The sequence below is a fragment of the Varanus komodoensis genome, unplaced genomic scaffold (genome assembly GCF_004798865.1).
Source record: "Varanus komodoensis strain SLA01 unplaced genomic scaffold, ASM479886v1 scaffold1, whole genome shotgun sequence".
Lineage (NCBI taxonomy): Eukaryota > Metazoa > Chordata > Lepidosauria > Squamata > Varanidae > Varanus > Varanus komodoensis.
The window spans coordinates 10,426,285-10,450,811 of record NW_025335268.1 but is presented as its reverse complement, the minus strand read 5'-3'; the positions used below and the strand labels follow the sequence as shown (position 1 = coordinate 10,450,811).

Here is a 24,527-nt window from a genome sequence, read left to right as displayed (position 1 = left end):
TGTGGCCTCCTGAGGTTGTCCAGGAGGCCATAGGATTATCAAGTCCTGTGAAATAACTGTACATTGAACTAGCATGTAGAGTCACCTTTGCTAAGCTGGAATAGTATGGCCCCGCAGTTGGATGGGTGGCCACATGCAGAGGCAGAGCAGTAGACTGGGGTTGATGGCCTTATAGGACCTTTCCAACTCTACTGCTGTTCTGTTCTGCTCTGTTTGGAGTACCAGCTCCAAGATCTTGCAGTGCTGGTGGGCTTAGGCCAGGCACAGCAGCAGAGGCACAGAATAGATCATGGGGTGGGAAGTAAGAGGAGCAGTCCTATGGTTTTAGGATGTAAGAAAGAAGTGGGAAGTGGTGGCTGCAGGAGAGTAAGAGATACAAGCCTCAGGCTGGGAGCAGGATTTGTGGAGGAGAACTACAGTGCTGCCATCTCATCAGGACCAAGCCCAGAGCCAATGGCTGGAGGAAGCAAGGCTGACGCTCAGGCCCAGGACTAGCACGTAAAACCCCAGGTGGAAAAGAACAGTCCCAAAATGCAACATGATGCCACATAGCGCAAGGATAAAGGGGGCACAGGGATGTGGAATCGGAAGGAAGGAGGTTGGTAAGCCAGCCCCTGGGCCTGGCAGTGTGACCAAGGACAATACACAGCTTAGGACCACAATACCTCACAGAATGCCTCTCCCAGTCTTTATCTACTTGGACACTATGATCAGGTTTGGGGGGCTTTTTCTGATTGCTCCTGAGGGAGGCTCAGTTGGTGGCAACAAGGAGAAGAGCCTTTTCAGTGGTGGCCTCCCAGTTATTATAATATTAAGAACATTTCTATACTGCCTGTAGCCAAAGTTCTCTGTAAGGTTTGCAACATTTTAGTCACCCATCCAGATTTCAACCAGGCCTGACCCTGCTTAGCTTTCAAGATTGGGCTGGATCAGGCACCTCAGGCTATATGGAAGATATGGAAAGAGTTGCCCATTCGAGGCCTGCCTGGCCACAACTTTACTATCTTTTTGGCACCAGGTAAAGACTGTCTCCTACTGCAGGACATTTAATTTATTACTGGGGCTTGCTAAGACTCCTGTTGGGCCAGGTGGGCATTCCAATTTGGGGAAAGGGCTTCATGCTTTCTCTCCTGCACTATTTCATGGTCCCTTAATTGTCCCTTGAACCTGCTACTAGTATGGAGGGGCACATGGGCAAGTGCTGTGCCTTTTTCATCTCTGCATCTGGAAAAAACTTCAGAGAGGAGCCCTCCGTGGAGAGGATGTTACTAGGAGGCATAGAAGTTCACACCCATCTACCAGCACTGTCAGCCTGATCTGATTTTCAGGAGAGGAAATGAAGTTGGCAGAGCCAGCTGTGTACCCAAATTGTACCCAAATCTCCCTTAAAGACTTTTCTGCCCAAGTCCCGTAGTCCTCTTGTTGTGAATCTCCCAGAGAGCTTTGGCTATGGGCAGTATAGAAAGGTAATATAATGATAATGATAATGATAATGATAGCCACCAAGAATGACAGTAATAATAACAACATAATGTAAGAATAAAACCAATTACAGAATGCCAATGACCATATAGATAAAACCAATATAACATCCAAGACATTGTTTAACAATTAAAATATTTCATCACAGAACTGAGATCCGAGAACTATATCAGGAGTTCTCGGTTTCCTTCCCTGTTGTTCTGCTATATAACCTGCAGGTGCACTGTGGTATAGTAGAATAGGGCAATTGCACTAATGGAAAAATCATTTTCTTTCACCTTTATGTATAACACCAAATTTTCTTGCTCTGGACTCTCTGAAGTGCTATTTAAAAAAAATGAAAACAAAAACAGAAGTGAAACTGGAGGGCCAGAATGTTTTGTGAAGAGCCCAAAGACAACCATGAGCAGGGAATAACAAGCACACAATAAATGCCTCTCATAAATAAATTCCCTACTGACCTCATCATTGCTGAATAGTGAAATAAGTGTTTTCCTGTTTGTCAAGCAAAATATCTTTTGAACACATCTGACATTTCCCTTGCCACTTTTCTTGATAAAACCCAGTGTTCCTACCCACTCATATTTCAGTCAGTTACTTTGAGGAACAGGTAAGAAAATTATAACTTATACTTGCTTTATTAAAAAAAATGTGGAAATGGTAGATCTCTGTGTTTAGGCTCAAGGTATTACAATATGTTCTGAGGTTTCTCACTGCTGTGTACAGGAATGTGTTTGTCTTTTATTATTATAATTATATGCTATACAGTGTATTTCTGCTGTGTCCAGATCTATGTGACCATATCCAAGTCAGCTCAGGAGAAAATGCGCCAAAAGCAGCTAAAGGAGTTAGAACTTTTGCGTAAAGAAAGAGAAAAGGAGAAAGAGAGAGAAAAGGAGAGATCAATGAAGTTTCAAGAACAATTGCAGAATGGCGGAACAGCCCTGGAAGGTATGTGCCTGCCTGAGAGGAAAATACCAAATACACATCAACTGTTATATGTATTTTATATTACATCCAAACACATCAATAGCATGAGGGTCACTGTCTCATTTGTAAGGGTCCTGCATAAGAACCCATGGTGGGTCTTTGCTCACCATGCTGGGGGCTGACACCAGGCCTGAATGACGGTTTTCACTGGGATGTTAGAGAAATTTGCAACAGATTGAAATGAGCTAAGATTTTGATGAATCCACCCTGGAAGGGGCCAGAAAGGCCATCGAGTCCAGCCTGCTTCTCAATGCTGGACTCTGAGTTAAGCATCCATAACAGGTGGGTCTCCAGCTGCATCCTGAATGTCTTTAGTGCAGGAGAGGCCAAAACATCCCTAAGTGATTAGTTCCACTGCCATATTGTTCCAACAGTCAGGAAGTTTTTCTTGATGTTCAGCCAGAATTTGGCTTCCTGTAATTTAAGCCCATTATTCCATGTCCTGCACTCTGGGACGATCAAGACAAGATCTTCACCCTCCCCTGTCTGGCAACCTTTCAAGTACTTGAAATGTGCTCTCCTATCTCCCATCTCCACTTCTCAGGGTCAAACATGGCCAGTTTTTTCAGTCTCTCTTCACAGGGCTTTGTTTCCAGGCCTCCGATTATCTCCACTGCCCTCCTCTGAACCTTTCCAGTTTGAATCTTAAACTGAGATGTTCAGAAATGAGCCCTACTCAAGATGTGCCCTAACCAGTGCAAGTGGAGAGGAACTAGGACTGCTGCTGGTGGGCCAAGGTGTGAACAGAATGCTGGATGAGACGGAACCGTGATCTGATCCCACATGGCTTTTCTTATCTTCTCATTGGTTGTCAAGCCACCTTCCCTCAGGATGGCTTATAAGAAGATGCCCTGACCATCCATGGCTTGTTTTAGTGGTTGTTTGAGCCATGATGGGTTGTCATGTCATCTGAACCTGCGAGAGCAATTTTATCGTGCTTTGTGGGGGCAGGCTTGTGAGTCAGTCAGTGGCAAGCCCTTCAGTCTTGGTGTTTTTGCTTGCCCTACCACCAGTGAGTGCTCCTCCACTGAAGTCCAGGTGGCACTTTGGTGTGACCGAGGTGTGACCATTAAAAAAGCAGTCCCAGAAATTTGCCCAAATGCATTTTTTAAAAAATCTTATGGAAGTGAGTCCTTATGGCCGTTTGATCTGCATACTCTTGGCTGATCCATTTCCTTGTCTGTTTCAGTGGTCAAAGGAAGCTGAGACACGGCTCAGCAACAGGCAAGGAAACTGACAGGGTGAGACTGCAAATAGGCCCCCTTGCTCACAGTTTTCAGGGTCCAGTTGTCAAGTTGTCAGAGGAAAGGTATTCGTAAAGGTGGGGAAGGGAGTGGCAAAAGAGGGTACCAAAAGTGTGGGCCAAAAGTGTGCCTGTGGGGAAAGTATCTCCCCTTGGTCATGTAAACCTCTTGATTTTAAGTCTTAAATTGACCATTCGCAGTGCTGTTCACCTTTTTAACAGTCTGTTTAATACCACCACCACCAAAATCTGACCACTATTGCTCCGCCCCCATACAACCCCGATTGTATGTTTTTGGGGTCATGAAAAAGACAACAGCAGTGAACAAAATGAGCTTGCTGTGAAGGACACTGGAATACCAGCAGAGGCACTGAGAAGGAGAACAAGCCACAGTGAGCTCAGCTGTCTATCAGACATACCAAGGATTGTTCCATAAACAACCCACATGGTGTAGCTTATTCTCAGGGTGGTTTCGTATAAAATGCAACCTTAGAGTTAATCAGAGATCTCTGCATAAACTATGTTCAGCATGGACCACTGAAGACCACAGGTGGGGATTAATATGATTGAATGGGTCTTCCATGAAACTTCATTATCATCAGCCAGAAACATCCCTCCCAGAAGTATTTGCAACACTTTTATACTGCCTATTGGTGGTAAGTTGCCTTGATGGTATGCAAAACTTTACAACTATAATATAATATACAAATATAGAGCAAATATAGGATTAAAAACAAGTTAAAACCACACCAGAGTAAAACATCCAGCAGAACTGCTCAAGAACTAAACAAACAAACAAACAAACAAACACTAAGTTGTGTTTTTAAAACTGAGAAGCCATAGTGAAGGAGATCTTCAGGCACTGAAAAGAACACAACACAACACAGGCACAGGATGTGCCTCTCTGGGGAGGGAATTTCACAATAGGGGCACCACCACTGAAATGACCCTTTCCTTAGTAGCCACCCATTTTGCCTCATTTGATGGGGTCACCTGGAAAACTTTCTGAAGTTCATCTCAGGGACCAGGTAGGTAAAATACCAGATGCCAGGAATCATGGTTCTGGCCTAGCTTTCTCGGTGATATGCTACTTTTCTATTTGCAGGGATTTTATTTCTATATGGAATGTCTACTCAGTGTATATCTACCCAGAAGTAATACCCCTTTGTTTCAATGGGAATTACTCCCAATGTGTGGATTGTAGCCTCAGTCACATACACTCCCTCATCATTGGGAAATGAGGCAGTCCAGGTGCAGGTTTACCTTCTCGTCAATTCATGACATGGGTACCTCCAGAGCCAGACTAAATGTTACACTAATCACACAGTGTGTAGCAGTGGCTTATCTGTTCTTACTCTCAAGTAAGCATACATGGCTATGATTCAGACTGGCACAACTGTGCTGCAGGAGGGAAAGTTAAACCTCCCTCCCAGTTTTTTTCCCCAAATGTCACTACCCTGCAGGGGATTAAATGAAATAAAAAGTCTCCGCTGACTCCAATGGAGCCCGTTTTCCCTCTTTTAATCCCCCATGGGTGGGTGATTTCAGGGGAAGTAGAAGTAGATGTGTGGGTGGAGGAAAGGTTAATCCTCCTCTTCTAGAGTGCGTTGGTCTAATGCAAACTGGGGCCTTGAGTACTTACAAATGAAGCAAATGATGCAGTTCAGTTACTCCGTACATGGTTAGTGTGATCTGTAGTTTGGCTCCTATACTGTTCACTGGATGACTCTGAAATACTCCTACAGCACTGTATCTTTGTTGAATTTTGTCCTTCTCCTGATTCATTCTTTAATCCAAAAATGAAGCATGAATTCTAACAGCTTGGGAAAACATTGAAATAATGCACTTATTGCTGAACAATTCTTAGCAAAGTGTTTTAACACTGTATGTTTTTTATGCCTAGATGGTGTCTTTCAGGAAAGGTTTTGTTATACTTTGTAAAGGTTCAGTTTTGAAAAAAAGCTTTCCTAGCTGTAGAAAAATCAAGTCGTAGGACTGCCTGTAAGAAAGAGTTGCCTTAAAATTTTAGCACCTGGACAATGTTGAATTCTAGATCAAATTTCATCCAGTCCACATCAAAATAGCAGCAGCACTTACCATCCAGCATTTTTCCCAATAATATTTGCAGTCAAACCTTCACATTCATGGGGGTTAGGGACACAGAACCCCGTGAAAGTGGAAATCCACAAATATCTTTACCCCTCCCCGCCACACACACCTTAATTCTTGATACTGGGCCCTATCAGCTCCCAAAATAGTTTCTTCCACTAAAGGATTGCTTCCTCCCCCATTTCCTACATGTACATGGTTCTCTCTTTGTCTTAGCATGCTCAGAAAGCCAACCGCTCCCTCTTTCTTGCTCCCCTACCACCTTAGTTTGGCTCACCACTGGCCTCCCCCTATTATATCCCCAATGGTTTGGCCGTTTGGGCAGCCTAAGCTGGAAAACGGGCACTTGAGACCCAGTCATGAACAACTCTCCCTTTCATAATACATTTGTTTATATATTTATGGTAGTAAATGATAAAACAGATTAATAATACATATATTTCATGCATTTGTGACTTACTAAACCTTTTAAAGTTTTCTTTACATTTTCCAGTCTATGCACATCATTTCCACAGTAGGCCACAAAAATCCTATTTAATTATTGATGGCAAACTTGTGAATAATCAAATCCACAAAAGTTAAACCCACAAAAGTTCAGGTGTGACTTTAATTGTAACTAAATTGTGCAGCCAGGAGGAAATGTCCATTCACAGGAAGTTCTTAGTTATCCAGTAAGAGATTCCTTGTTTTAAATTACATCCACATGCACTCTTGAGAAGCAATGCTGTTGCAACAGGGAGCAGTTTATTAAAATGGTGGAGGTGGAGAAGCACCCCAGCTGATCTGATTGGAAGTGACATGCCCTGATTATGCTGCGGTGGATGCTCCATGAAGACTTGGAGCAGCACAGAGAAACTTGCAAGTCAGCACGCTGCCACCAAGACAAGGCTCAGTGCAAGGTTACTGACTCGCTTTCCTTTAGGCCTGGAATTATAAAAGCTTTGTGTCAGAGCTTTGTGTGGAAAGGCTTTTCTTGCATACCTTTTGGTTTGGCCGTTTAAAGTGCTCCCACTTCCAGCAAGGGCTGTAATGTTTGGTTTTGATTTATTGATTTGGCTAATTGACCAAGAATGGCTGGACTGACCAATGCCAGGCACCGCTGTTTAATTAGGCATCCAATTTAATTTTCTGCACTTCCAAAGACTGAGGGAACCAGCAAGTGTCTTTGAAGAGATATTCCTCATGCAGGCGGAAATGCCCCCTTAAAAATGGGGCTTGCAGTAACCCATGATGGGCATTGCGCAGAAACAACAGCAGTTCCTTCCTCCCCTGCCCTCCCTCCTTCAGAGCTATTAATCAGCTGTCAGCTCTAGTCAGAAGAACTTGTTATTCCGGTAACTTCCAGAGGCAAGATTCTGAAGGAAGATCTCTTGACAGGATTTTAACAGGATTTTGCTTAGGGAGCTAGCTCTGTAACAGTGATATGGATAAACGATTTCAAGGAACATTTTCAACGTGCACAGGTGATTTGAGTCACCTTTAAAAATAATCTTGAGAGCACTGCACCAAAATTGGACTTCTATCTTTAACGTGGAATGGAAGGAAGGTAAAAGGTTTCCCTGGTCACTGTTTTCTGTCACAATTGTTCCTAACATTGTTGCTTTTGTTAGCAATGCAGTTACGTTTGGGTCCAGATCTGTCATGGAAACACCGCTTCTGCAGTTCCAGTTTTCTTGTGGCCTTCCTTCAAGTGTTGCTTCTTCACTCTTTCTTTGCTGATTCCCCTAAATTATTCTCTGCAGGTTCTGGCCCAGTTATCCACAATGGGGCCACACTCAGCCTGAGCAAATCTTGCAGAGCTCCCGTTGGAATAGCCTTAAAGAAGCGGGTGAACAGGCCATCCCTGCCCAACATCCCTGTCATAAACCATGACAGTAGCTTCCTAAGGCATGCTTCAGGTGAGCCATACAAATATACCAACTTCTGACATGGCTCTGGGTTTGCTGCGGTCTTGGAATGGGGGCTGGACATGGACTAGGGCTGCATAATCAACCCTACAGTAGAAATACATTTTAAAAGAGTTTCCCTGCTCCAAAGATTAGAATCACAGCCCAACAGGCAATGCCTGTGTCTCTTCTCATTAGGGATTTTGAAAAGGTGCATTCCAGAATCTCTTCAGGTAGCCTAGAATGCAATCCTGTGTTTGTTTAGAGACAAACTGAGAGCTGCAGGTCCTTTTTCTCTCTGAACATGCACAGCGTTGTGCCCTTAGAAAAGCGTTGGAGGTTAGTCACCAGGATGCCAGCGGTGGGTGCTAAAATGTGGCACAAGGTTGAGTGGTATGAAACAGGTACTACGTTTCCTTTGGCTGAACCAGCATGTACTGGTTGGTGTAGTAAATATGAAAACCGGAATTGATTTTAAAACTTACTTTCATGTTCAATCAGCTCTGCAACAACACAAAGCCATCAGGGTGACCTTACCCTGTCCCTCTCCTCTGTTTGTGGAAACATCTAAGTCCTGCCTGAAGCCCATTAAAAGTGAGAGTGTGGATAAGAGATTGCCCAGAATACAGAGGTGTGTGAAGAGGCTAATGTCAGTTTTTTCCAGCCAGTATCAGCAGTGAACTAGGCTGCACTTGGGACCAGAAAAGCCAATTTCTTTTGCAATGGAAACTGCAGCCCCCAGCCTGGATCAGGAACATAAACAGAGAGAAGTTGGAGCCTCTCCACCCCCACACTAGGGTCCTAATTTAGATCCCTCCCTTGTACCTATTCTAGAGTAAAAATGAAAGCAAGGCATAGCTTTAAAGGCACACCTTTTTGGCCCACAGTGTGCCTCAGTCCTCCTGCTGTGGGCATCTATCCCATCAGCCACTGTGCCTGAGATTCAATCTCAGGGCACACTGCTCCCTGCCCATATATCTTGCCTCATTCTTATTGGTCCACACATGGAGGTTGCACGGTTGGAGTGGATCCTGCAGTTGTTGCTGTTTGTGTGGGACGCTGCAGTAGTTGTATACCAGGACCATGGAAACCATGATCCTGGGATCAGACAACATGACAAGAGATGGTTTTATAGAGAAATCACAGAATAAACTGGTTTCTTATCATGGTTTTAAAGACTAAGTTTACCATAGTGAAATACTATGACTGGGTTCAGACAACACAAGAGGCCAACAATGGTAAAACATTCTGCCATGGCTAGTAGTGTTGTCTCAACCCAGCTACTGTGTTGTAAATGCAGATTTCTTTCAATCACCTGCCTTATGAAGGCAGATGGAGACACCATCTTTTTCTCTGGGGGTTGAATTGCCCCCCAGACCAAGCCCAGCAGTCCAGTTGATGCAAATTGTGGGAACTGACAAAGGTGGGAACCTACCATGAAGTCCTCTGATGATGTCACCTGCCCCACGGGACCCATGTTTTTAACACTTAAAACTTAAGGATGACAAATCATTTTTAAAATATAACACAATCAGCAATGTGTCACAGTGAAGGTTATCCTGGGCTATACCATTGAAACTTCAGGTACAGATAGCAAATGCCATTTTCAGCATGAAAAACGGTACCTGGAACTGTTAGTATGCCAGGGAGAGAAAAGTTTTAACTTAGCTGGCATCCAATAAGTGGAAAATGCTTTTTAGGATGGGAAAGCATGTGAGTACGCAGTTCCCTCCTGCAGTCTGCGTGGCATATTGAAGAAAACCTAAGATTCTCCTGACTGCCAGGTTCAGTTCTTTCTCCTGGAGACAACACCTGAGCATTATCCTGCAAAGGATGACATTGTGAGAGCTCAGTTAGCCTCAGGTCCCCATTTGGTGTCAGCCGGAGGTGAAGAAAATAGTTCATGCCTGCTAGAGTGAAGTTTGCTAGCCCTTGATTTGACCAGTAGGGCCTGCTCTCCAACTCTCCTATTTCTTCTCTGGCCCAGCAAGCCACATATTGGCAAAGAGGCACCAGCCCTGCATTTGCCTATTGGGACAGGTGCCTAGAATTCTCCCAAGGGCACTTTGCCACTTCCAAGGTCCCTGCAAACAGCATATGACTCAGTGGCTTCTTTTGTCCATTGGAAACTTTATTAATTAGTGTATTTCCTTTGGCCTGCAATGGTATCACCTTGTCCCAGGATAGGATTAGATTTTGCAAGCAAAGCAAGCTATCAGGATGTCTCAATAGTAATGCCATGTCTGCACTTTGTCCAATTCTGCTGGCCAACAGTAAGGAAACGAGTACCTCTTTAAACAGATGCGGCGCAGTGCAGTATGGCTGTTAGTTCAGCACCGCTTTAGCTCTGCAGATCTTGCTGGTCTGACATGTGTCTGCGGGAGTCTGTTCTCCTTCTGAGTCCACAGTGAAGCAAAGTGCATGCAAAACTCTCTGGCTGGATGAGGGTTAATCTTGCAGGGGAGCTGCTTGCCTCCGGCTGAGGTTGGTGCTCCAAATGACATTGTGAAAGCCAGACTGCATGCCAGTGCAGTCTCTGCAAGGGCTGAGTTCTGCCTGGATCACCTTGCCTAGTGAGCGAGGGGAGAGACTGTCAGGTGGCGGGCTATTCTGTGAGCTGTGGGGGTGACTGACCTGCTTAGAGGGCTGAGAATGTTCTGCAGCCTTATATAAGGAAGGACAAGAAATTCATTCCCTCTGTATTTTCATTTGAGCTTATTTAATTGCACTTCCCAAACCAGCACATGAACTGCAGTGAGCTTATGCTCCAAAATCACTGCTTTTCAGAATGTTGCAGTGCAATTTGCAGCTCAAAAATGTATATGGGAATGAGTGTATTAAGAAAATACGTGCACTAAAATGCCTGCATTAAGGCAAAGTGCACACAAAAATGCTTTTATTGAGGCAAAACCACTTTTGAAATGTGTTCACACTAGGAAAGTACAGTTCGAAATGCATCTGGTAAAAATGTGCATAAAATATGTACAAATTCCCATTCAGACTCCTTTTAGCTGCATTCATAAGCTGATGGGGAAATGAGTCAAAATTATCTGGCTTGGGCAAATGAAAGAAGGGATACCAGAATGAACACATTTGCCTATCCCTTCCGTTAGGTGTACATTCTCTCCAACTGCCTCCCCTCTCCTTCAGAAGAATGAAGTGAACCCAGAATGCACACAATGCACATTCCAGGGCAGATGGCCTGTCTGAGTTGCCCCTAACCCGATGCCCCCTCAGATGTATTGGACAATTCCCATCATCCACAGTCAGCACAGTCTGGTTGGGAAAGGCTGGTTTATCCTCTGCAACACTTCCAATGGGATGTGACTCAGATAAGAGGGAAGAGTTAAAATTATGCTTTTATACTATGCATGTACTTGCAGCCTGCCAATGTTATAGTGTGTATATTGCTGTTGTTGTTTTCACATTTACAGCAAACTCTCTGCCAGCAAACCTGCAGGATTCTCCAGAATGGGAGGAAGACCTTGTCAACAGAGATGCCTTAGAGATAAGACCCTTGTCTCACCCAGAGCAGGGGCTGAATGATGCTCTGAAGTGGCTCAGCAGCAATGATTGGTAAGGAAAGGAAGATCTCTGCCTCCACCACCCCCACCTCCACCCCGTCCTCCTCTGCATCATGTGCCCTCGAATCTCTAAAGGCTGCAGCATAAAAGACCATTCACAAGCTGTTTCATATCCCCTTCTCCCCCAATTCCCAATCAGACCATACCCTTCATCCTCTTTTCCTTTCCTTCTTTCCCTTCCCCAAATGTATTAATTTATTTAGGAATTTCTGTCTTACCCTTCTAATACTGCATTACTCTGAATGGCTCACAACAGTGAAACTAACTTTACACAGTGAAATGAACTTTGCCAAAATTGTTTTGGACTTTCCAACCTAGTTTTGAAAAATGGTGAGTTTATTTTAACAGAATTTCATGACAGAGCTGCTTGGGCCTCACTCCTTGTCATTCCCCCCAGCCTTATACTCTAACCACAGCACTGTAAGCCAATATAATTGACACCTCAGTAGCATTATAGAAGTCATCATTGTGTAGGATACCAGGGATCCTACACAACCAATCAAGAATGACAGGGATGAGAGAAAATGGTTTTATTCTTGAGAATAAGTTTGATCATAAGCAAGGGGCACTCAAAGCAGAACACATGGTACAGTTCCCTTTTATACCTTTGCTGACCAGGTAACAATGATAGAGCTTCATTGGTTTGAAATTCCTGCTGCAGACGCTGATTGGTAAATTTAAATCCAGGTAGTTCCCATGCTTACCTGGGAGACTTGACTACTTGGGAGGTTGGGGCTTGGAGCCCCGGCAAGGGATTTCTTAGTCCCTGCCTATGTGACGGCTCTGGTTTCACTGATATCATGGGCACATGACCAGCCTGCTTCGTTTTAATGCTGGCCAGCCAGGTATGTCTCACAACTGAATCCCTTACAGCTGAATAAAAAGTAGAAGCATTTTGCTGAAAACACCAAAACTCCTATATTTTAAAATAAGACATGGAAGATTCTCAATTACCACAGAGGCCAAAATAGATACAGTCCTTGAAAGAAAGGAACTGCAAAGTAAGAATGCTTGTAATAATTTTATATGACCAAATTTATGGTAGTAAAAAGAGGGAATGCTGTATGAATTTTAAATCCTCTCACCTCCTTTCTGACAAAGTTCATAGCTATATAGATTTATGCCATTACAGCGAGGGCAGCGCTCTCCAACCTGGTGCCGTCCAGATGTGATAGACTATAACTTCAAGCATGTTCCATGCTGGCTGGGCATGCTGGGAATGGAAAAACAGCCTATCTGGAGGCCACCATATTGGGGAAGGCTAAGCTTTATTACCATATCACCAATCACAAAAAGAGATGAAGTGCATGACCTAAAAAGAGGTCAAAGGAAGGCATGGCTTTGCATTAAATTTGCATATGCTAATAGACACTAATTTAGAAACTGTGACCATAATTTAAATAGAAAAACAGAATATATCTGAGTGTCAGCTCAGTCTGCTGTCTGGGTTCTAGGTAGAGAAGGGCAACTTCAGGGGCTCAGCTTTTCCTCCTTATGGTTCTGCATCTTTAAATTAGACTTGGATCAGACCAACCTTCATATAAGTATTGCCCGTTGTAAAATAGTATAAAATTGCCCCCTGAACTACAGCTTCTCTGGTGAATTTGCGCTATGCAGAAAGGAGTGTATGGAATGACTGGTGAACTTCAGGAGGAATGCTTGGCCAGGGTGACTGGCTTGTCCCCTTGATTTCAGAGGAACGTATAACTAACCTCATTTGGATCTCTCTTATTTTAACATTCTTTTGACACTAGCATTTTGATTCTCCTTCTCCCCAGCCCTTCTGCTTCTTCTTTTCCTCTGGGCTGTGGTTTGTCTAAGAGTAGACACAGTAGGAGAGCAATCCTATGGCTCCTAGACATTGTCTGGGCTGCCATAGAATAATTGGGACTCTCATCTCTGAGGTCAGAGACAGATTCTGATCCCCCCACCCCCACCCCACCTTGCAGCCAGCTCAGAAAGAACCACACTGACTTCTTGCTCTGGGATCTGAAAAGGCTTCTAGGATATGAAGTATGGCACTCCAGCCTCCTTCTCAGCCATCTGAAGCACCTGAGCAAAATGGCTACCCAGCTGAAATGCAGAGGTGAAGGAGACAGAGATTGTCTCTGCTATTTCTGCTCTGCACTGGATGCCTGTAAACCTCTGAATTCAGGGAAGTATGAGTACCAGGGGCATCACAGATAGGACTGTGCCCTAATCAGATTCCATGAAGGCTTTTCTGGTCTTATGCCATGTGTTAATGATGCGGAGGATAGGTTATAGAATTGAATGTAGCTTCTTGCCAAACTTGGTTTTACACTTGGGTTTTAAGCTGTTTAAGGAAAGCCTGATCGGAGTCTTGCATGGGAAAACTCCCAAGAGCTTTTCTTGTCACTCAGAGATATGTCTAGTGGGACCCTATAGTTGGATCTACTGTGATATAAGCTTTCATAGCTTATAGCCCGTTTATTCAGATGCTTGGTTATCTTCGCTTGGCAGAGATGGACACTTGCAGTCACAACTGCATCTTTAGCCTCACTGCCCACATTATTTTCTTGGGCTGATCCATGAGATTTTGCTGCCTGAGGCAGAGCAACACACAATGTCTCACCATTCAAGGTGCCAAGTTAAATTGGCATCTCAGGCAGAAAATCTCACAAGCTCTGTCCCCATCCCTGGCAGTAAAAGTATAACCACACATTAAATAATTAAAATAACTAGCAGGTTGCTGCCCTTTCAGGACACTCAGAATGTGCTGCCTGAGATGGCCACCTAACTCTGCCTAATGGTAGGGGTGGCCCCTATCTTCTGCCTGAAGGATACTTTTTGTTTCTGATCTCTTGGTTTCTGGTCTTTGAGAGACCACCAGAATGTCTGTGCTTGTGTGTGTTTACTGTAACAGGCCAATTCCCCCACCCAAGTCCAATTTATTGTCTTTTAATGTCATTGTCTGCATTGTTTTCCTCTCTGTATAATTCTTTGTATGTATTTGCTAACTGAGGATAACACCTCATGCAGCTGATGGACTCTACTCTACAAAAGCATATGCCACAATAAATCTGTTAGAACTTTGCTTCACCTGAAATGCTTTCTCATTTTTGCAGCGATGGACTAACATGGCTGCCTCTCTTCTGAAAGTGATGGCTCCAGAATTTGTCACCTGCATTCATTTTCATCACCAACTTACCAACAGATGGTGCTGTTAATTCGGCAAGGCAGAGCCGCGGTGAATTATTGGCCAAAAATAAAAAAGGAGGAAGGGGAAATGCAAGCTTTGTCTCCCAGACCTTATAGGACAGCGTCTGCCATACCGGTCTCAGCCTTTTCCAAGGATGGAGTCTATCATGTGGAACTAGTAAATCAATCACACTCTTTTATTCAGCTTAATTCACAGGAGATACTATCTGGCACATAGGCTGGTGGTGAAATACATTTCCCTCCATAGCAGTTTTAAATCTATGGTATATAAGGGCTTCTGTTAAATTTGGCACCTCTGCTTTTCTGTATTCTTGATGTGTGACTTCTATGACACATCTCATTTTCAGACACTCTTGCTGCTGTGAGAAACCCTGTTTCTGCAAAATGCCAGGTGAGACCAATAATTTCTCTCCTCTTTTCTCTCCCTCTATCTTCCTGATAATTGCCTCTCAGGCATTTGAAGGAAAAAGGACTCTTCAGCATCAGATGCTTGGCTACCTGCCATTCAGAAGTTATCCAGTGTAGACTTCATGATGTTTCCTTGGCAGCTACAAAAGAGGTGGGAAACGTGCACTTAACACATGTCCAATCTCTCTTCTCCTGCAGGTTACCTGATGCTTTTCCAATCTGTTTATATTTAGTCAAGGATTATTTTATACCTGTCTGCACCAATATATGTGCTCCATAGGCTATTGATCTCTTCTGAAAAATATGCAATTAATAAACTCTATGATCTGCTCAGGGGTAGTAAACCAAAATTCTGCAAAGAATAGATCATCCAAATTAACCAAACTGGCATGTATTTACTTACTGTGTATAAAGCTGACACTTTTTGAAAACTATGCTTTCAGGCAATGTGCACCCTATTCTAGGAAATAGGATGGTGGTGGAGCAAAACAAGAGAGGATGGAATGTATAATAGCTTCAGGCATTCCATATATATGGGGATCCTCATCCATGGGAGAAGGAGAAGGAGCTGCAAGAGGTACTATTATCTTGGCCTTCAAGGCTCTGTCTAGCTAACCCCACCCCCATCCTTTGAAGTCTTTCTCAGATGTTTACAACCTGTAAAACCTAGAAAGGCACTTTTAAACACTGAAGGCTGAAATTTACTGAGTGTTCAAAAGGCAGATGCTACATTATATACTTCTGAATCTGTAAAGGTTCATTTGGTTTAATAGTTTTTTAAATCTACAATGTTGTAGATACCAGCTTGGATACAGATAGTTGTCACTTGGACTAGTCATTATAGGCTCTTCACATTTACCTCTTGTGTAAGTTTTAAAAAGGAAATGTCTCCCTTATTCCCAGCCATTCTACTTACACTTTAACCAGGGCTGTTTCTCCTATTTTTTTCTTTGATTTATATGCACTTTTACAGGTTAAAATCCCTCCCTGGTTGACTTATAAAGATGATAAAGCAATAAAATGTATAATTTTTGAAATAATATATAAACCAGTCAAATCTAGCCACATAAAAGCAGCACAGTTAAGCATACTAGCAACATTTTAAAAACTCAGTAAAACATGGAATGAAACAAAACCATTTTCAAGGTCAGCTTGAAGACAAGTATAGAAAATGACATATGTACTTCTCAAGGGAAATGAGAATTCTGGAAATGCAAGGGGGGCGCCACTGAAAAGGCCCTGTCTCTGGCACCATTTTAATGGCAGGCAAAAGAGCAGAGCTTCTTAGGCCAGTGATGGGTTCTTACAAGTTCAAGCATACATTGGGGTTATGTCTCCTCCACTGGCAGAAGGAAGGGTTTCCGATCTGCCGGAGGCTTCCATAAGTGAAAAGAGGCAGGGGAAGTAATTTTCAGTTTCCCCTTCCTGTTACAGCCCCCCCATACTCCCCTCTCAATCTTCTTTAGAAGGTCAAAGGACCCTTTTGGTACAACATAGGAGGTGCAGAAAAATGGCAGCATTTGCTAGAAGAACCCCCTTCTTCCATTTACAGAAGCTTATGCTAGATAAAGGAGCTGTATTCAACAGAGAGGACACAACTGAGTACAGCCCCTGTGTCAAAACTTTAAAGGTCAAAACCATTTATCGCAGCAGAGGCTGCTTGCCTTGCATTTCTACTCTTTAGCAGTGTGATGGGAAATGGGTAGAAGAGAGTATATTTATACCTTGCAAATTCTTCACTGTACATTTATTTCCCAGAAATGGTTGACTGAACCAACTATTTCTGGGAGAAAAAAGCTAGTGGACAAGGTGCCCATCTTCTGCCATTTGCAAAGAAAGCAGCCTTCAGAAAAGACCTTAAGGACCAGCGATGCAACAGTGCGTGTTCTCCTGAATGTAAAGCAAGTTTCACCTGCCTGCTGCCCTCCAGATAGGCTGGACCACCACTCCCCTTACCCAAAGCCAGCATGGATGTTGTCATCTCCAGTCTGGAAGGCCCCAGATTGGACGAGATTGATGTAAAGCATGGCTTTTACTATTAAGCTCCAGTTCCACACTGTATAAACTGGGTGACTTGGATACAGCTATGGTGTGACATAATACATTTATGCTATATGTAAAATGCAACTAGCCCAACTCTGTATGTAAAAGAGGGGTGGGGGAGAAAGGTCTTCTGGTCAGATTCTAGTACTTGAATGTTCCTTTGTTTCATGTCAGTTATGAGGGACATGAGGGTCCACATCCTATGACAGACACACTGATTATGAAAAGGATCGTTCCCATGCTTATGTGTATTTAGAGCTCTGCATGCCCTTCATAATTGACTTGATGCATGTATATTTTATACTTTGATACTGAAGCCCAAGTTCAACCTAGCATTCTAAGAACAGAAAGGGACTGCAGAAGTCATCTAGTCCTAGGTGCCTGCTGAAGCAGAAAGTAGACTTTACAGCACCTCTGAGAGGTAGCCATCCAGTCCGTGCTTAAAAATCTCCAGTGATGAGGCACCCATAGAATCACAGAACAGTAGAGTTGGAAGGGGCCAAGAAGGCTATCAAGTCCAGCCCTCTGCTGTTGCAGGACACCAAGTTACACCATCCCACTCAGATGGCTGTCCAGTTTCTTTTTGACTGTCTCCAATGTGGAAGAGCCCACGACCTCTCTAGGCAGCTGGCTCCACTGACAGTGCGGAAGCTCTTCCTGATGTCCAGCCTGAATCTGGGTTGTCGCAACCTGAGTTGATTATTCCGTGTCCAACACTCTGGCATCAGCGAGAAGAGAGCTTGACCTTCCCCTTTGTGGCAGCCTCTGAGGTACTTGTGGAGGGATCTCATGTCCCCCCGCAGTCTTCTCTTCTCAAGGCTGAACATGCCCAGTTCCCTCAGTGCACTGCTTCCGACCCCTGGATCATTTTTGTTTCCCATCATCTCCAGGGGAACTTCCTCTGCTTTATGAGCCCAACCAGGCTGCTTTTTTCCGTTCTACCAACTGCATCTCATTGTCTGGAAGTTTCCTGCATCTTTACCAAGAAAAAGGGAGAGTATTGTTTAATTTGGGTTGCCCGCATTTTGCAAATTGCATTCTGGCATTCCTGGAGAGCCTGTGCTGGACCCTGTGAGCTAGCCAGTGCCCGGATTCCAGAGTGCTTATTCACCCATGGCTGCTGCAAGCAGCTTTGCTATTTATTTGACCACTTAATGGAGAGGTTTTATTGCTCTCATTTAAAACCCTTCTAATAAAAAGCAGGAGGGAAAAGAAGCCACAGGGGCCATTTCTACACTTGTTCATTGTTTGAGCAGCTGATTGGGCTGTTAACATAGCAATGTTGGGAAGGCTATCATGCCTTCTGTTGTCTACAGCTGGATATTTGTGTAATTTCTGGTTTTTGGCTTTTCTCTGAAATGATCATGGAAGTAAACTTGATTCCCAGGTTGTGGTGGGTAGGCTAGAGCATCTTCAGATGAATGTGAGGTTCCATTTTGTGGGATTAAGACTCTCCAACTTGGCAAGTGCATTTGAGAATCTGAGCATAAAGAGCCATGCTTGGAAAGGGGAGAGAATACGCACATACAGAAAATACAGGATATGTTTTTCTCTTCCATCAAGCTATACAATTGAAGATATAGTGACATCTTCAGATTCAGTTGTTGCCTAGCTAAACCCATTCTTCACAGTCAAGAAGTTCTTTTCATTTTTGGTTTTTGTTTTACACTCATACAAGTAAAAATAGGAAATTAGGATTTAGAGATATTCTTGCCACTTCCTGATCGCTGACAGCCCCTACTCATCTGTCAGAACAGCGGCTCTTGTGAAGGGTGCTTCCGAAGGCAAAAATGAGTCAAAGGCAGTCTTTCACACAGAAGACAGCAACAGTAGCGCAAATCAATATGAAAACCAGACTTTGGCACTTTTGTTGTGTGTGTGTGTGTGTGTGTGTGTGTGTGTGTGTTTTAAATACACAGCCCTGAAATCAAGTTCTCAGGGTGAATTTCACCAAGAATAAAAGTGAATTAAAATATGTGTACAGTAGTACAGTCAACAATAGAATGTATAAATATGGCATAAAGACAACCAGTAAAGATAAAGCTGATTAGACCCACTGGCATGTAAAATGGCCTGGGCAGATTAGCCTGCCCTCCAAATGCCATCAAGTTGAGTGCTGGACCAGCCACTTTTGCACTGCACACCTGGGTGTGGAGGCATCTGCAAAAGGGCCTTCAGAGAAGATGGGTGACAATGATGGTCCAGTAAGCATCTCTAATGGCAAATTTGTTCTTCAACGGGAGTGCAACGTCATCCTGGCTGCGGTCAACTAAATGACCTGGTCAGGGAATGCTGCATGACCCACGTTGGCCTAGTGTCTCACGAGGCTTCCTTCTTGATGTGGCTTGTTTCCCTGGGTGGCTGTAAAGAGACTAAATCCCTGCTGTATTTTCCTCAGGTACCAGGGAAGTAAATAATTTGGGCTGGAAGAACTATGTCCATCTGCTAGTTGACAAAAGCTGCTAACGAAACAGATTTTTCCTTTCCTTTACAGCCCCCATTCTCCCCAAATCTGCTTCAGTGAGCTGGGGAACCCTCTAGAGCAGATCTGGGGCGTGCCTGGGGGCTACAGAGCAAGTGCTGCAGATACACAGCTGCTGTGCACAGGGGATCCCTGTATGGTTTTCTGTCCAAATATGCTGAGGTGTGGTTCAAAAGCGAAGGGCCATTAATGCCTTTCTAAGGGCAAACAATGTCACCTCCTGAAGATACCGTTGAAAGTGTTGTCCTTCCTTCCTTAAAAAGACTGAAACATGGGGATATTGCTTGAAATTGGTTGCCACATACATTTTCAGGATCTATCACAAAGTTTTTGTCTCTGACAAATCATTTAGTTTGAGCCTCTGTGATTCCAACATCAGACCACCCTCCCTCTGCCCTCACAGCTGGACCAGTTATTTCCAGATCAGTTACAGGTCCAAAGTTGGAAAACTGGCTTTGGAGCTGGCATGGGGGTGGGTGGAAAGAACCACTGCTTTACGAGGAATGCTGGCAGTGCGTCGAGGTCCATTCTTCAGGAGCTGGTGTAAGACATGTGGAGAGCCAGAACTGCCCATCTTATTGTTTTGAAGGGTGAGGGAACTACAGAGACAATCCTTGCCTCCATACTCTTTTCACCTTCCATCAGAGGGTTCGGAGGGTTTCAGGCAGCCATGCTGGATTGTGCTGCTCTGGATTCTTGTCTCACAAGACAGGAGTCCATCTTCTACGCTCAGCAAGGTGGAAGGAGCCTCTGGAGGGAGGGCCAAGTGCTTCTTCAGGAGACCATTCTGGATGATCTCAGTGACAGAGTGCTGTCCCTGCCCCTGCTTCATATCTCAGCCTTATATAGAAGTTGAGGAAATATGTTAGTTGTACAGATTATTGGAGTAAGGCCTATAAAAGAGCTCAATTTAAAGGTCCCTAAGGTTAGAACTAGCTTTGTTATTCTCCAAGCTGAGGGTCTAATGGTATAATCCTGTGGCTGCTGGACAGCTGCATAATGGCCATAGGATATTTTGTAGTCCCAGCTGTGACTGTGGATGTTTGGAACTAAAAATCCCATCATTCCTAATCATTACATGAGCAGAGGCTCATTGGAGTTGAAGTCCAAAAAGAAAGGAGAGTACCCTGTTGAAGAAGGCTGATAAAGGCTCAAGACAACATTACTCAACCTGGTGCCCTTCAGAAGTATTGGAATACAACTCCCATCATGGCCATGCTTTCTGGAAGTGATGGAACTTGTCATCCAGCATGACTAGAGATCCCAGGTAGGGTATGATTTGGAAGAAATGGGAGCCCTGCTGCATCCTTTGCCCCTTTGATCTATGATGCAGGTAGGGTAAGCTGTGAATTCAATCAGAGAAGCAGCCAGGTTGGGGGATTGCAAAGTCCTTTTTCTGCTGGGGGTTGTTTCTGATGGATAGGAAAAGACATACGTTCACCATATATTTTCCCTGATGATGTAGAAGGCTGCATAGAGGTCATTTTAATAGAAATTATAAGGAGAAGAAAGGGTTAAGCACACCTTGCCTTGCCTTGCCTTGCTGTAATTCCAATCAAACTGCAGCCCATGGCTGCCTTTCAGAAAGCAGATAAAGCTGGAAGATCCCTCATGCATCTCTTATGTCAGATTTGGTCTTACAGTTAGAAAAGTGAAGTTGAAAATGTGGGTGCTCATTTTTGCCCTGATTCAAGTGGCTGATTGTATTCCATCTGCAGTTTGCTTTTTACATTTCTATACTGCCTGAGCTGTCTGGGTGTTTCACAACCATTAAAACCTGAACATGAATCAGTCCTGTTCTCCACTGCTTATTATCAGTAGCTCTGCATGTCAGTGCTTGTGTTACCCAGCTATCGCTCTGCAAAAAGTCATTAGCAAAATGCTGTTGCTTTTTCTCTTTTTCAAAATCAGTTCTTTAAAGTTTCAGATATAGGCATTACAACACTAAAAGATGAACTGGCATAAAGTCACAATTTTATGTTCTTCTTGCCCATGGGTCAGGGGTCTGCAATGTAAGCCTGGAGTCATCTTAAATATGAGTCTGGAGACTTCCAGGGAATCTTACTATCTTGGGAGTCCCCAAACCCTCATTTAGACTGCTCAACCATTCTAGATCAAATTAGCAATCTCCAGTTTGTAGCAGGCTCTTCAATCTTTCATTAGCAAAATGATTCAGTGCGGTGCAGTGCCAGGGTAATACTTGCCACCTATGTCCCCAGTGTCTCCAGGTGCACAGGGCTTCTGTGAATGCACAGGTATGCGTTTACTGATGTGCTATATTTGAGCTCCTTTACTGAGTGGTTGCATTGCCCTCTTTCAAGTCTACAGGTCTGGTCCTTCCTTGAATTTCACCAGCAAGCTGCAATGCCCATGCACAAAGAGGCACCCCAAAATTGGACCAACTGCATATTGTTCCAGTGCATCATGGAAACATAATACAGATGTACAGTCAACTTTAGGCAGAAATGCATTTACTTAATCTGTGCATTTCAGTGGCACATTGTCAGGCGCACTAGGATAAGAAAAGTGACATCATGTGTAAAGATATTAACAAGTACACTATTTTGCCTTGGCTTTGTGTATTGGAATTTGCAAAAGAAAATGAGAACATATGACATGTGAACTCTTTAGTCATAGCTTCTCCTTTACCAGGTTAACAACCTGCGCTCAAAAGTATCTCGGTTTGCTATTGAGACACTGGCTGAGCTCTTCAAGGCCATGAAGAAGCACATGGATCAAGAAGTTGAGGAGATATCTCGGGTACTTCTGCAGAAGGCAGGAGATTCTAGTGACTTCATCCAGAAAGCAGCTGACCAATCCTTAGGCATCATGGCACGGAGTGTAATGCCTTCCAGAACAATGGCAGCCCTCATGGCCAATGGAGTGAAGTATGTAAAATGCCTTTTCACCTGTGTGTCATTGCGTCCTTAGTGAGTTATGGGCATCCACAGGGAGACTAAGCATTTGCAGGGCATGGACAATTGTTGGCAGTGAGATTCCTGTGCCCCTATGAGTGGTGAGGGAAAGGGCAGGAAGAACAGGAGAGTGGTGTTGGCTGACAAAATCTATATGATGAGTTATTATAAGAGTGGGGAACCTTTTTAAGCCCAGTGGCTGTAATTCCTCATGCCCATGTACCAACAGTGGGCAGCCCCCCTCCTGCATTCATGTACATGCATACTCAGACACAACACACACATCCTCAGTCACAATGCACACAGGTATTCACATACGCACATGATGTAAACACATGCATTGAATGAATTGGCCCAAACTACTGCCCCAGCCCCAGTTCTGCTCCCCACATCCTCTGCATTCAGTACATGGCTGCTGACACTGGCCAATATCAGATTCCACTTCTACATGCTACATGTTTGTTAGTCTGTCCTCCAATGTTTACTATGCTCATTGGGCGACTTTGGGCCAGTCATGGACTCTCAGCCAAACCTACCTCACAGGGCAGTTATTGTGAGGATAAAATGGAGTGGAGGAGAATCTTGTAAGCCACCTTGTGTTCTCCCACAAGGAAAATGAAAAGGCCTCAGTAAATCACTGGATTAAGTATCATGTAGAGGTGCCCGTCAAGGGACTACCAAGGCCCCTGAATCATTCCCGATGACATCCTTGCTCTAAGCTGTAGTAGGGTCCGGGCCAGCATCAGGGATAGGCACCTCTGGAGCGTCCACTGAAGTGGTGGCCCACTGAAAAGACCATGGCTCCTTCCCTTAAAGTGGCTCCTCCCCTTGGCCATGGCAACCTGCTGCTTCGCCCTGCTTCTCTCACTGGCCTGGACAATGGTGATGGAGGAGATGCTGCTGCTTCCTTGCCTTCTGCTTCCCTGCCTATCAAGCAAACAAGTAGTAGTGATGATGAGAAAGGGTTGAGGAGCAATGGCATCTGGGGAGAGTGGCAATGGAAAGGTAGATTCATGGAGGCAAGAGCCCGTGAGCTGGCCCTGGGAGCTGGCCCTGGGCAGGAAATGTGGTCCTCAGCCTAGATGCACAGGCTTCTTTGGGCTGCTCTTGGACCACCCACCTGAGAATGGCTTGTTCTTCCACTTCGCATATTTGTGCATGAGATGTAGAGATGAAATGAGAAGAGAGAGCTATGAAATCCTGCAAATTCCACCTGCTTCTGGCTCTGACTGTGCCCATCACAGGCTGCAGCCCCACTTACATTTCTCCTGACTTTCATTTGAAAAATGTTCACTCCTACTCCAAGGAAAGCATGCAGGGAAGGGGAGGAGGGCTTGGGATGACTTAGTCAAGGCAAGTCTTGTGTTTCTGACCATTTTGATCAATGTCCTTCAGCCACCGCAATGCCCTCATTCGGAAATGTGCTGCTGAACACTTGCTGACCGTTGTGGAGCAGATCGGGGCTGAAAAACTGCTTTCGGGCAACCGGGAGAGCACAGAGCTGCTGGTGCAGACACTGGTCAAGCTTGCTCAGGACTGCAATCAAGACACACGGTAAGAGCAGATACCTCCTCCCCCACGACCCTCTGAATACTTTCCATTGTTTATGGTTGACATTATTTTCCCAAGGAGTTTGCTAGTCAAAAACAAATAAGGTTAAGACTTACTTTGGAAGACAAACACATACATTCAGGCACACAAAAAAGATATGTGAACATAAGAAGAGCCTGCTGAGCAGACCAAAGACGTTATCTAATGTACTATTCTGACTGACCCGATATCCATGGGAAGCTCACAAGCAGGAGGTGAACACAACTGTTCCTCCTGGCTGCATTCCTCAGCAACTGGCATGCTGCTTCTCATGCTTGAGATAATATATAACCACCCTGACTAGTAGCCATGTTTAGCTTTTAACACTGTCCAAATTGGTGGCTATCAGAATAGCATTTAATTAACCAAATGCCACTTTCTGCTCTCAATTTTTCCTAGTGATTAATTTTTTTCTTCCATTGTTAGATTTTATGGCCGGAAGATGCTGAACATACTTATGTCCCATTCAAAATTTGATGGGTACTTGAAGCAGTGTCTACCGTCACGTGACTTGCATGATGTGATGGCTGCAATCAGGCAAAAAGTGAGTATAGTGGTATTTTGGAAAGACCTGGACTGAAAGTGGGATCGGAAGCTCAGATGCAGTCTTTGGCA

At 44.2% G+C, this 24,527-nt stretch overlaps 1 protein-coding gene across 1 annotated transcript in view; it reads left to right on the top strand.

The window, feature by feature from the left end:
• TOGARAM2 (TOG array regulator of axonemal microtubules 2) overlaps positions 1 to 24,527 on the top strand; it is a 60,614-nt gene that overhangs the window by 16,780 nt on the left and 19,307 nt on the right. Inside the window, exons 7-13 of the mRNA XM_044450354.1 lie at positions 2,271 to 2,433; positions 7,567 to 7,722; positions 11,145 to 11,286; positions 14,928 to 15,033; positions 22,060 to 22,295; positions 23,718 to 23,876; positions 24,339 to 24,456. Coding sequence (XP_044306289.1) covers positions 2,271 to 2,433; positions 7,567 to 7,722; positions 11,145 to 11,286; positions 14,928 to 15,033; positions 22,060 to 22,295; positions 23,718 to 23,876; positions 24,339 to 24,456 — 1,080 coding nt within the window. The remainder of the gene's footprint in view (positions 1 to 2,270; positions 2,434 to 7,566; positions 7,723 to 11,144; positions 11,287 to 14,927; positions 15,034 to 22,059; positions 22,296 to 23,717; positions 23,877 to 24,338; positions 24,457 to 24,527) is intronic.